Source organism: Nicotiana attenuata, unplaced genomic scaffold, assembly GCF_001879085.1.
Source record: "Nicotiana attenuata strain UT unplaced genomic scaffold, NIATTr2, whole genome shotgun sequence".
NCBI classification, from domain to species: domain Eukaryota; kingdom Viridiplantae; phylum Streptophyta; class Magnoliopsida; order Solanales; family Solanaceae; genus Nicotiana; species Nicotiana attenuata.
In genome coordinates, this window is record NW_017670287.1 from 808,985 (window position 1) to 821,773 (window position 12,789).

At 36.9% G+C, this 12,789-nt stretch overlaps 1 protein-coding gene across 1 annotated transcript; it reads left to right on the forward strand.

Annotated features, from left to right (window-relative positions):
• The first annotated feature begins 7,475 nt into the window (after positions 1 to 7,475).
• On the forward strand, positions 7,476 to 10,591 carry LOC109237256. The gene is made up of 5 exons (XM_019403541.1): positions 7,476 to 8,032; positions 8,434 to 8,984; positions 9,075 to 9,166; positions 9,290 to 9,685; positions 10,151 to 10,591. Exons 1-5 carry the CDS (start codon positions 7,476 to 7,478, stop codon positions 10,589 to 10,591), a joined length of 2,037 nt encoding a protein of 678 aa, XP_019259086.1.
• Positions 10,592 to 12,789: the final 2,198 nt, after the last annotated feature.

Sequence of the window (12,789 nt, forward strand, 5' to 3'; positions counted from 1 at the left end):
TTCCCCGTTGTATATTCAAAGCCCCTATTGTACATATTTATTCTATTTTCTATTTTCGCAAAAGAATTTCGTTTTTAGCTTCTTATATAGGCTCGTAGCCTTTTGTCTTGTTTTGGACGTTTGAATAAGCCTTTGGTTTTCTTAATGCCACGGTTCTTTCCAAAGGTGGAGTTTTGTGTGAACCGGGTGGCTCTTCCCAATGATAGATGGCGTGACAACCTTCTTAAGGGTTTGAGTCCCTTTTTCTTTTTGTTGTTAGTAGTTTGTAGTTAAGGGTACCTCAAGCAGAGCTTCACTTGGGCCTAGCACATTTGCCTTTGATCTTATGGTCAAAAACAAATTGTTGTGTTTAGGATGGTGAAAGTCGTGGCCTTGAGACTCTTGTGTTGACAGATAATCATCAAGTGATTTTTCGGGACCATTATGTGCTCAAATCATATCTAAGGTCGTTGTGGGCCCCCGACTCGATGTCTTTAGCAATCCCCTAGCTTGTGTGGTGAGTAATTGAATTGCGAGTCCAAGTCCCGAGCCATTGGTCTAGAACTTGCCCTGAATGTTTGTTGAGGCAAAATCCTAAGTGAATTTTGACTTGAGACGTGATTATAGGCTCTCCTTGATCCAAATGATATATTGAACAATTCCATAGCCTACCAATGATATGATCCCTGGTTAACCCTTTTGAGCCATAGACCTTTTTCTTTCAAGAACCATGTTACAAGCATATACCCGTTCTAAAAGATACCCTCTCTTGGCACCCGATCTTTCCTTAAGCACGTGGCAAAAGTATAAGTTTGGGGGGAGAGACGAGGATGACAAAAAAGTGGTATAAGGCAAAAAAAAAAAAAAAAGGAAAGGCAATGAAAAAGAAAGAAAAGCAAAAAGACAAAAGAAATGCTCAATGTGAAAATGAATAAAAAGGGATTCAAGAAAAGTAAAAGAAAGAAAGGTGTGGAAAGTTGAAAAAGGAGAAAAGAATTGAAATGCATAAGAAAGAGTGACAATGGGTCTCTCTAACCCCTTGGAAAGAGGTGAAATGACTCAAAGAGTCAAGTGAGTTGTGCCAAATGAACCAAAAGAAGTGCTTAAGGGAAGATGGAACCCACTTAGACCAAAATATTTCCTACCCTGAACCAAAAGCCTTCACAATGACTCCACAAAAGCCCTATATGATCTTGAGTTGAATGAAGCTTACATTAGTGGATACTTACATAAGGGGCAAGCATATGGTACCTAGAGCCGGACTTATGACCCTTTTCTTGAGAGAGATGAGTGAATTCCCATTAACCTCGATTTGTGTGTCAATACTCTAAAAAGGTGAGTTTTGCTTAGGGAGAGTTGAGGATGTGTGAGTTTGGGATCCATAATGACTAAAGTAATTGAAAGAGTTCGTTGATGTGTTGAGTCAACTCTTGATGCTCTTGTGTCACAATTGATCCATGGTTTTTCAAAGGTTAAATGTTGTTAATGATGCATTCGTATTGAGGGCAATTGTTAGTCCCAATTGATGCTTGTTGAGGTTACTTTAGGATAGCTGGAAATTCTTGGATTTTACCTTAAGGGATGGTTCTTATTTTGTTTGCTTGAGGACAAGCAAAAGCTAAAGTTTGGGGGAGTTGATAACTAGGGATTTTGACGTGTTTTATGCTCCTTCTTGCTTACGCTTTGATTATAAATTGTTACAAAATAGTCCCAAGAGGCTCATAAGTTGTGCTTGATTGCAGGTTTGATTGACAAAGTGACAAAATGTCAAACATCAGCTCAAAAGGAGTGAAACCTGCTCAAGTACCTAAGACAAGGCAAAACTCAGGAGAACAGGCCTAGTGCGGCCGCACTACTCTTTGTGCGGTCCGCACTAGGGAGATTCAGAGAGTCAGAAATTAAGGCTTCAAGCAACGCGGCCGCACTCCATTATGAACGATCCGCGGTGAAGGCTCCGCGGCTGCACTACCATTTTGTGCGGTCCGCGGAAGAGAAGTACAGAGAGGTGAAAATTGCCATGGTTCAAGCCGCGCGGTCCGCGGTCATATTTTTGCAGACCGCATTAGAGACCTCCGCGGCCGCAGTCCATTCTGCGCGGTCCGCAGAGCCTGAGTTCAGAGAGCCAAGACTTCAAGACCAAGAGCCTAGTGCGGGCACAGTCCATTTTGTGCGGCCCGCACTGACCCCGCAGGGGCATTTTTGTCCAGTTTTTCCAGCTTAGTATAAATAGAACCTTTTTCCATTTTTAGGGCATCAGACATAATCAGTTATTTTATTTTAGCAGCTGCGCTTGTGAGAACATCATCTGTAGCCATTTTTGGCATCTTAGCTCAATTTTAACGATAGATTCTTGTATTTTACTTTAGTGTTTAATTAATATATCTTCTTCTTCATCTATTTCTCCATTTTCTTTTTCAAGCATGAGTAGCTAAACCCATTAGCTAGGGTTGTGGCTCAACCCTAATGTGGGTAATTGATGGGTATTGTGATTTAAGGTTAGATTGATTATGGGTGTTTGTTATTTGGGTCAATTTTATGGTTTAATTTATGAATTAGTGGTTGCAAACACTAGTTTGTGCTAAGTTGACTTGGCTCTTCTTGAGAAAGAGAGCCTAAGTCTCCAAAATTGACCCAACAAGGAATTGGGATGGACTCAAGAGATTTGACAGTCCCAATTAAAGGGTTAAACCTCGAGGGAGTAATTACCCGACTTGAACCCTAGTTGCTCGGGCAAATATGCATACCCAATTGGTCTCAAGAGAGTCAAATGGGCAAAACCACTCTTTCTACCGAGAGGTGTAGAGTGGGTAGTATTGAGCAACGGTTATAACATATTTCCCCAATCAAGTCAATCAGGCTTTAGAAGCAATTACCCGTCAATTAGCCACCTAGGTGAAAGTCACTACCCTAGTGCCCCTTAATCCATTAGATACAACTCTTAGCAATTATCTCTTATGTAATCTAGTTGCATTTTCAATTAGTAGTTTAATTATAGTAGAATATAAAGAAAACCCAAAAATTATGAGAAGACCAATTAAGAACACACACGCGATCCTAACCTAAATAGATGCTCAACTCCAATCCTAGATCTCTGTGGATTCGATCCCGACCCAAAATCGGGTAAAAGCTATTGCGACCCTCTCTCGCTACTTTTTAGTGGCGCGGAGTTGGCTGCGATCATCGGTCTAACTACAACCTTGTATAACTTACCTGTAAGTCTTAGCGGCACATTCTTGTCACACAAGACATCGGAAGCGAGCCTCCACTTCATTCATCCTTGATAGATTACAAGTACTTTGGGCATAAGTACTTTACTTTATGTTTTGATGATCTAACAAACTTACCATCCAGAACCAGATAAGGAACCTGTGACACATTTACAAGACCTTAAGATCACAAAGTTCCAAGTTAGGATCCAGCGTAGGATATAACTCAACTCTTCAGAGTGGAAGGAACAGCTGAGGGAACAGGTCCCTACCAGTTCCCGAGGAGACTGTATGAAGTCAACTCTCCAGCTGGAAAGTTGCTGCCTGCACATGCTACTATACAGGAACAGTGCAGCAGTCAACTTTCCGTGGAAGGCTTTTTACTGCCTTGCTTACATTATTGTAAGTGATGTCACACATGTATAAATACAATCAAGGAAGGTAAAACAACTTACTTCATAAGAGAACAAGATAAGGAATCTGATACAATTAGGTTCCCTTGCATTCAGAATAACTAGTCAGATGTCTGGTTCGATTCTCAATGAAATTAGATTAGGAAATAGCAGAGGGACCAGATAGGGATCAATTTCCCTCGTCGTTGCACAGTCAACTCTACAGCTGTAAAAGCTGATACACTGTACCGTCTGGCAACAGTACAGCAGCACAACTGTAGCTTGCTAAGACCAAACTAAAGGGCACTTTATTACATCATCCTTGATGACATCACACACATATATTATCAACATGAGGCAAGGGATCTGATCTACCCAACACTTGCAAAATAAAAGAAAATATTCTTTCAAGTGCTAGACACAACCTCTCTCAAGAACAAAGCTGATGCAACCTCAAGAACCAGATCCAAAGATTGAAGATATCTTAAGTCATTAGGTTTGTTGAGTCTTTGTTATTTGTTCTTCATTTGTAACTCCTACTTAGCTTAGTTAGAAGTATTATGTAGGAAACCCTTTGTAAATCATAAACCCTTGTGTTTGTGTCTTGGCTAGAGCTAGTCGAGTTGTGAAGTCTTTGTAATAGAGTTATTACAAAGTGGCTTGTAATAGTGTTGTTACAAGTTAGTGAGTGATTAAGTCTTTGTAATAGAGTTATTACAAAGTGGCTTGTGGTAAATGTATCACAAGTTAGTTGAGTTAAAGTCTTTGTAACTAGTGAGTGACAAAGTGACTTGTGGTAAGTGTATCACAAGTTAGTTGAGTTGAACTCTTTGTAATAGAGTCATTACAAAGTGGCTTGTAATAGTGTGTTTACAAGTTAGTGAAGTTGAAAGCCTACAATTGTAGGTCGTGGTTTTTGTCCCCTTTAGTTGGGATTTTTCCACGTAAAAATCCTTTGTGTTCTTTATTTACTGCCAAGTTACTGTGGGAAAAATTAGAGAACCTGATTTCCTATACTGGTTGGTTTTACAGTCTGTTGCATACAATGGGAACTGATAGAGAATCTGGTTCTCTATACAGTCTGGTGGACGCTTAGTTTCTATCAATCCTACTCTGACACGATACGTGACATCCTCATCAATCTCCCCGTTACCTTGTATTATAGATCCAAGATACTTGAAACTACCTCTCTTAGGGATGACTTACGTATCAAGCCTAACCTCCATATCCCCTTCCTGGGTACCGTTGCTGAACCTGCACTCCAAGTATTCCGTCTTGGTCCTACTCAACTTGGAACCCGTAGACTCTAGGGTCTTCCTCCAAACCTCCGGCCTCTTCTTAACATCACCCCGCGTCTCGTCAATTAAAACTATGTCATCGGCAAATAACATCACCAGGGCACCTCACCTTGAATGTGTCTCGTCAATGCGTCCATTGCCAAGGAAAATAGGAATGGACTAAGAGCTGATCCCTGCTGCAACCCCATCATAATCGAAAAGTGCTCCGAGTCTCCTCCAGCTGCCCTAACCCGAGTCTTAGCTTCATCATACATGTCCTTAATCACCCTAATGTAGGCTACTGGGATCCCTTTAGCCTCCAAGCATCACCAGGGCACCTCTCTCGGGACTTTGTCATATGCTTTTTCTAGGTCAATGAACACTATGTGCAAGTCCTTCTTCATCTCCCTATACCCCTCCACCAAGCTCCTCACAATGTGTATGGCTTCCATAGTCGACCGCCCCGGCATGAAGCTGAACTGGTTCTCAGAAATGGACACACTGGTCCTCACCCTCACCCATTATTCTTTTTTTGCAGACCACTAATAAATAGAGTCAACTTCATTTGATTAGGGATTTAATAAGGTGACTTGAAACACCAAAACTCAATTCCACGTGGCGACTTTGTAAATAAAATAACCCTTATCTGAAATCTTCACTTTAATTGAAAAAACCCTTTAATCCACAATATACATATATCTTTTGGGGTAAAAGGGGGTGTGACAGTTACCGCCGGGCCTTATTATTCTCATTTCCGCCACCGTTATCAGTATTTCCATTTACTTCCTCCTCCTTCTCATCCGCTTCCTCTACACCCCCTTCTCTCCCCACCTACGACACCACCGTCGCTCTGTCTCCTTCTACCCTATGCGGCTTCAGTTTTTTAACTGGAAACTCACTTTCACTTCTCACTATCAGTTCCAACAATGGAAATTTAATTGAAATTTATCGCCCAATTTGTCTCTCACCATTTAAGTGGGACGACAAGCTCCATCTCCTTCCGATCTGCTGTGATGCATTCCACATCGACTGCATTGACCGGTGGCTGGCAACTAATCCGTCATGTCCGATTTGTAAGTTAAACATAAACCTTAACCCGAGCAACCTGTTAACCACAACTAATGGTGTGTCAATCATGGAGCCGCAGGGGAAGTGGATATGGTTTGAGCAATGTTGTTTGTTGAACTTGATAGCTATAGTCTGAAGAAATGCTTATACGTCTTATTGTTCCAAAAATAATTTTCAGTCTCTCGGAAGATTTGAGTATTGTTTGTCAATTTAATACATCTTAGTGATCTAAAAATAGTTCTTATTTTTTCAGTTCCAGTGTACTTGTATAAAAAAGAAGGAAACACCGCGAGGAGTGCAAAAGAGAATTGGAGTTAATCTCAGATTTATTAGAGGTAAAGCGATAATGATCCGATGTTTATATAGCCCTTCGCTAGACCAACTGATGCTAAGAACACTTGATTCACTTCTTCATTTTTTAGACACAATCTTTTCACATTTATGTTTGATTTATTTCGTTAGATTAGCTTTTATAAAACTATAACTACTAATTTGTATTTATATGATATTCAAGGAGATCTAAGAAGAAAAAAGAAAGGTATATTCATATGTTTATAAAATATATTTCGTAAATTATAACAAAAATTAATATGATTATGTACAACTCAGGAATCGCCTCCTCTAGTGGTTTCATGAATAAGTTTTCGATTTTACGCAGTATAAACTTCCGAAAGGAAAAAAGGGCAAAAGATCAGCAACTACTGTTTAGCACTTAAGTTTAGTCAGCTCATAGGATCTTCATTTTCCTCCAGTTTTCTACGCTTTGTCACATATTGTTTTGATAATAAATTATATAAACGACTTAAAGTTTTGAATTTCATGAATAAAAGCAAGTATTCATTTGGGAATTAGGTGACTTTGGTTTAAATATTTCTCCGAAATTCAAATATGTATAGTAGATTAGTCGTACGTGTTTGTCTTGGTATCCACGGATAAATTCAAGCTAATGACAAGGAATTTACCTTCAACTTTTTTTTAATGTTATCTTGATGCAATATCAATGGGGAACGAAGAGGAAGACAGAAAACAGATTACTTTCTCGATTAACTGTTTTAATTTTTTTCACAAATAGAATATTATTTAGAGAATTTTTCATAAAGCATCATCTTTTAGCCCTAATTAGTCATTTATAGATACCCTTTGCTATATTACTTGATATAGATACCTTTTATGTTTTTATACAATGTATTTCATGTATTTAAGCTGTTGTATTCATTAATCCAACCAAAAAAATAGGCGTAAAAACGGGAACTTTTGCTATGGGTATCTGTATTCAAGCTGAATACAGATAAAATTCAGTAATGTTTTTGCGCAAATTCTGGGAAGTTAAACTTGTTAAAAACAGAAGGAAATAAATTCACATGATAGTCTCCTAATTTAACTCAAAGAAATAATACGAGTACACAATAATCTGCTCAAAGAATGCAGAATAATCTTCTTCCTTTTTTCGTGAAAAGAAGCAAAAAACAGAGCATCCAAATTCTTCAATTCTCTTCTCCTTTTTTCGATTGATACAAATTATATACAAAATAAGGTATAGTTGCTCTATACATATGGCAAGTTTAACAGTTTTGTTACGTCATTCTGGCAAGTGGAACGATAAGGGCAATTATATCGATTTTGCAATTGAGGGAATACTGATTAAGGAGTATGCCTCCTTTAATGATCTAGTTGCTTCAATTTCTAATCAACTGGGTATAGATTTGAGCTCAAAGACCATTAAAATACAATACAAAGTAGAAGGAAATTGCACGCCAATGAAAATACACAATGATATGGGTTACAGAGTGTATGTAGAATTGAAAAAAGAGAACAGAGAATTTGGGATGTATCCTTTGTGCGTAACTACTATCGAAAAAGAGCTTATAGACGGAGCAGTTCAAAGGTACGATTCCGATACTGATAATACACTGGCTATAGAATTTGTCAATTCAGGAGAAGCGATTGGAGTGTTCGAACTCCACAATGATTTGATAATTTCAAAAACCAATCAAAAGGAGGTTATGGCCGGACAAGTTTATAAGGATAAGGCTACATTGAAAGAGGTGATGGAGAATTATGCTATAGCTCAAAGGTTTCAATTCCGGGTTGATCGGTCTAATGCTGTCAGGTTTGTTTTTTGTTTAAATTTGTTGTATTTATGCGTATTTGTGTGTTTCCTCCTGATGAACACATATGAAAACTTATATTTGTTTAGGGTTCTTAAATACATGTATTCAAATGTATTTTAATGGTGTACAAACACAACAGTGGCTCTAATTATTACTTATTTTATCTACTGTGGTATTAAGTGTTTGCATATTCATACAAGTGTATTCAGTTGTATTCATTGTGTTTGAACGCATGTAACTATATTGGAATTCAGTTGTATACAAAATTATATATACACTTGTGAATTTGTTAACATGTATTCAGGATGTATATATGTCAGATTCTATTTGTCTTATGTATGAGCTGTATTTGTTGTAAACAAGTATGCTAATCAAATGTTAAATGATTAATTCTTTGCAGCTATGCATTATTATGTATTTCAGAAGATTGTGAATGGAGGTTTAAGGCTTCAAGCATTAACAGATCAGAACTATTCAAGGTGAGAGAATTCAATGACAACCATACATGTCCGCTGAAGGATAAGGTGTACGAGCAGCGGCAGGCTAGTAGCAGCCTTATAGGTGGTATTATAAGGCCAAAGCTTACAAACCATAAGAGGAAATACACTCCGAGGGACATTATTGATGATGTGAAATCAGATTTAGGTGTAGATGTTAGCTACATATTGGCGTGGAGGGCTAAAGAAAAGGCAATGAATTTTCTTAGAGGTGAACCGGCTGATTCATACAAAAAATTACCAGGGTACTTATATACAATGGATATGACATATCCAGGTTCCCACATCAGAATGGTAAAATCGCCAAAGAATGAATTCATGTACGTGTATATATCATTGTATGCCTTTATAAGGGGGTTTGATCATTGTAGACCAATTGTTGTTGTGGATGGAAGTCACCTAAAATCTTACTACACCGGGACATTCGTTTCGGCAAGCACGTTGGATGGTGCAGGTGAGTATCTGAATAATAATACAATCTGTTAATATTTTAAATATTGAAATACATGTATTAAGAAATAATTATATTCAATTGTATTTACAGGTCATATATTGCCACTAGCATATGGTGTTATTGATTCAGAGAACGATGCTGCTTGGACGTGGTTCTTTGAGCAATTCAAGATAGCATACGGTGTAAGGGAAAACATGTGCATCTTTTCAGATAGAAATGAGAGTATCATTAAATTTGTATCGAGAGTGTATCCGGATGTACCGTATTTCGCTTGTATATGACATCTATGGAACAACGTATATAAGAAATTCAAAAAGAGCCATGCCAAGTTGAGCGAGATATACTTTTCGATGGCAAAAGCATACACAGAAGCTGAATTTGACAGTCTAATGGAGAAGGTCGAGAAGGTAGATATTAGGGTGAAAGAATACTTAGAGTTAGCTGGTTACGAAAAGTGGGCTAGGTTGTATGCACCTGTTAACAGGGGATGGACAATGACGTCAAATATTGCTGAGTCAATCAATGCCGCACTAGTTTCAGCAAGGGAATTGCCAATATACGACTTCCTCGAAGAAGTTAGGAAGATGTTTGGACGTTGGAATTGTAGTAACTGCAAAGAAGCTACACAGATATACAAGACGCTTGGGAAAAAATACCAGGAGATGCTGGAGTTGAATGAGAGAATGTGTACACGTATGACTGTAAGTTAAATTTTACTGTCATTGTTGTATATATTTTTAGTTAATTTCTGAATTACTGGCATGAATACAACTGAATACAATCATTTTTAAGTAGAACTACCATTAATATATATGAATGCAACTACATTCAAGCACGTAACATGCATATTTTTCCATAGATCTGATATGAATACAACTGAATATAACTAATTTACATGCTGAAAAAACTATTGAAATACATCAGAATGCAACTAGCTATATGATATGTAAATTTTATATGTATTGTCAATACGTATGATTATAATGCTTTTGTTAACATACTCTTGCCTAAACTACAGCAGACTTTTGATACGTTCTACACTTCTCGCAGATGACATTTTGCTGGTCCATATATATGATGTTATATGTAACTTATTAATTCAACATTATACATTTGGTAATTCAGCTAAATGTGTTCAAAGCTTATATTTCTATTTTTAAATGTAGGTGGTACCGTCAAATGAATACTTACATACGGTTAACGATGGTGGGAGGAATTACACAGTCTGCCTGTTAGAGAGAAAATGTGTTTGTGGGAGGTTCCAAACTGATGAATTGCCATGCCCACATGCTTGGGCTGTATTGAAGAGCAAGTTTCTAATGCCGGATGAATATTGCTCTAACTACTACAAACCAAGTACAATTGTAATGACATACGATGTGCCAGTGTACCCGCTACCGGACAAAAATAATTGGAATATACCAGAACATGTAGCAGAGGAGGTTGTACTACCACCCAAATGGAAAAGACCTCCTGGAAGGCCAAAGAAGAAGCGCGATAAAACTTTAAGTGAACTGCTGCAGCCGAAAAACCAACATTCATGTAGCATATGTGGGCAGGGAGGACATAACAAGCGAACGTGTAGAAATGCTCCACGTAATAAATAGTTTTATTCTGACATGTATTGGTGGTTAACGATTTGTCAATACTTATGATGACATTAGCAGCTATCTCTTTGTCAAGTAATATATATTGAAATGACTTTCGTTAATATTTCTGGAATACATTTAGTTGAAGAATTTGTATACAGATAAATATATATGAAGTATATATTAAATTAAATACACCAAAATGCAACTGAATACATCTGAATAATACATTTAAATACAACTAGTTAATACGGAATAATACACTTAAATACAATTCAGAACATCTGAATACATATGACTATGTACAACCTGTTGTATACATCTGAAGTTGTGTTCTGTAATATGTATTATATGAACTTGAAAGATATATCTGAATGGATGCAGCTGAATACAATTGAATACAACTGAAGATAAGCAGGAATACTTATGAATAAACCAGTAAAACTGTCATTGAAAAGTTGCAATCATACACGAACAAAAATGTATAAGTGATAAGTTTTTAAAACTAAATAGCATCTACACCCAAAACTACTCAAAACAGTATCCTGAATAATATATATGAAGTATATAGTAAATTTAATACACCCAAATACAACTGAATACACTTAAATAATACATTTAAATATAACTAGGTAATATTGAATAATACACTTAAATACAATTGAGTACACCTGAATACATATGACTACGTACAACCTGCTTAATACATCTGAAGTTGTGTTCTGTAATATGTATTATATGAACTTGAAAGATATATCTGAATGGATGCAGCTGAATACAATTGAATACAACTGAAGATAAGTAGGAATACTTATGAATAAACCAGTGAAACTGTCATTGAAAAGTTGCAATTGTCATACACGAACAAAAATGTATAAGTGATAAGTTTTTAAAACTAAATAGCATCTACACCCAATACTACTCAAAACAATATCCTTCTTGAAACTACACTCCAAAACTAAAATGACCTAAAGCTATTCTCAAACTATCTGCAACTTTGCCTCCGACTCAGTGAATTGCCTAGCAATCTTTGAAGGTGCTTCATTCTCGCTTATGGCATCGGCGTCTATCTTGCGCATAGCATAGTCCCAGAGGAGAGCACCATATCTTTGACGGAGTAGAGTGGAGTCAAATGTTGTTTTTGAAATCTCTCCAATAGTGCTCAGAAACTCTGTGTATGCTGCAACATGCACTCCACAATCCCTAAAAAATAATTGATTGAAACAATTAAAAATAATTCATACAATTAGATTTGTATACAACATTCAAGAATGATGATTGAATACTTACATGCTGCCCGCTTTCTGTTGAGGCAGATCTGAAATGAAAAAAACTTCGAAGGGATCGTTATGTGACTTGTCAGTGTATGCTGGATAAGCAGACCAATCTATGCCTTGACTATCGCTGTAAAAGCCACTGATTGATAGATACAGAGGAAGAAGCTTAGCTAGCTTATCAATCTCAGAAACTACATAGGCATCATGACCTGCAGATCTGTACGAGTCATACACTTTGATACATCTCTCCTTGAATGTGACAACAGCCAATACCCAGTGTAGTTTGTCCTTCAAGTTGATTGGTATCAAGACATTATCCACAGTATGCCAAGGTACATTAGCATGCAATCTGTATCCCCTCATATACTCACATACCACGTCCTCTTGTTTGGCTACATTAGCATCACTATCTGTATCTTCATACCTGTCGTATATTTCAGCGATTCTTGTCTCGAATATACAATCAACAGTTGTATACTTGAAGTCCCTATGATGATTGTACTTTCCCTTCTTTCTCAAGTAGTAGAATATGACGTCCATATGCTATACACAAAAGAGGTTAGTAGATGATGTGAGTTTAATTGCTTGAACTAAGAAATAATATAGCTGAATACAGACAAATACATATCTACTATAGATGAATACTGATGTTTAGAAATACTTCTGAATTTAGAAGTTGAATACAGCTGAAGATAAATGCAATAGAAATCAGCTGACTATAGCTGATTAAAGCATTTGAATTCAACTGAAATATATATATTATAGATGAATACAGTTGATTAATAAAGCTGAATACAAATGCATACAGAAATTAGATGAATACACATGAATACAGGTGTTAATAAAGTTGAATACAAATGCATTCAGGGGATTAAAACTGTTGAATTTAATTGAAAATACCTAAATACAGATGAATACATATGTTGAATAATACTGAAT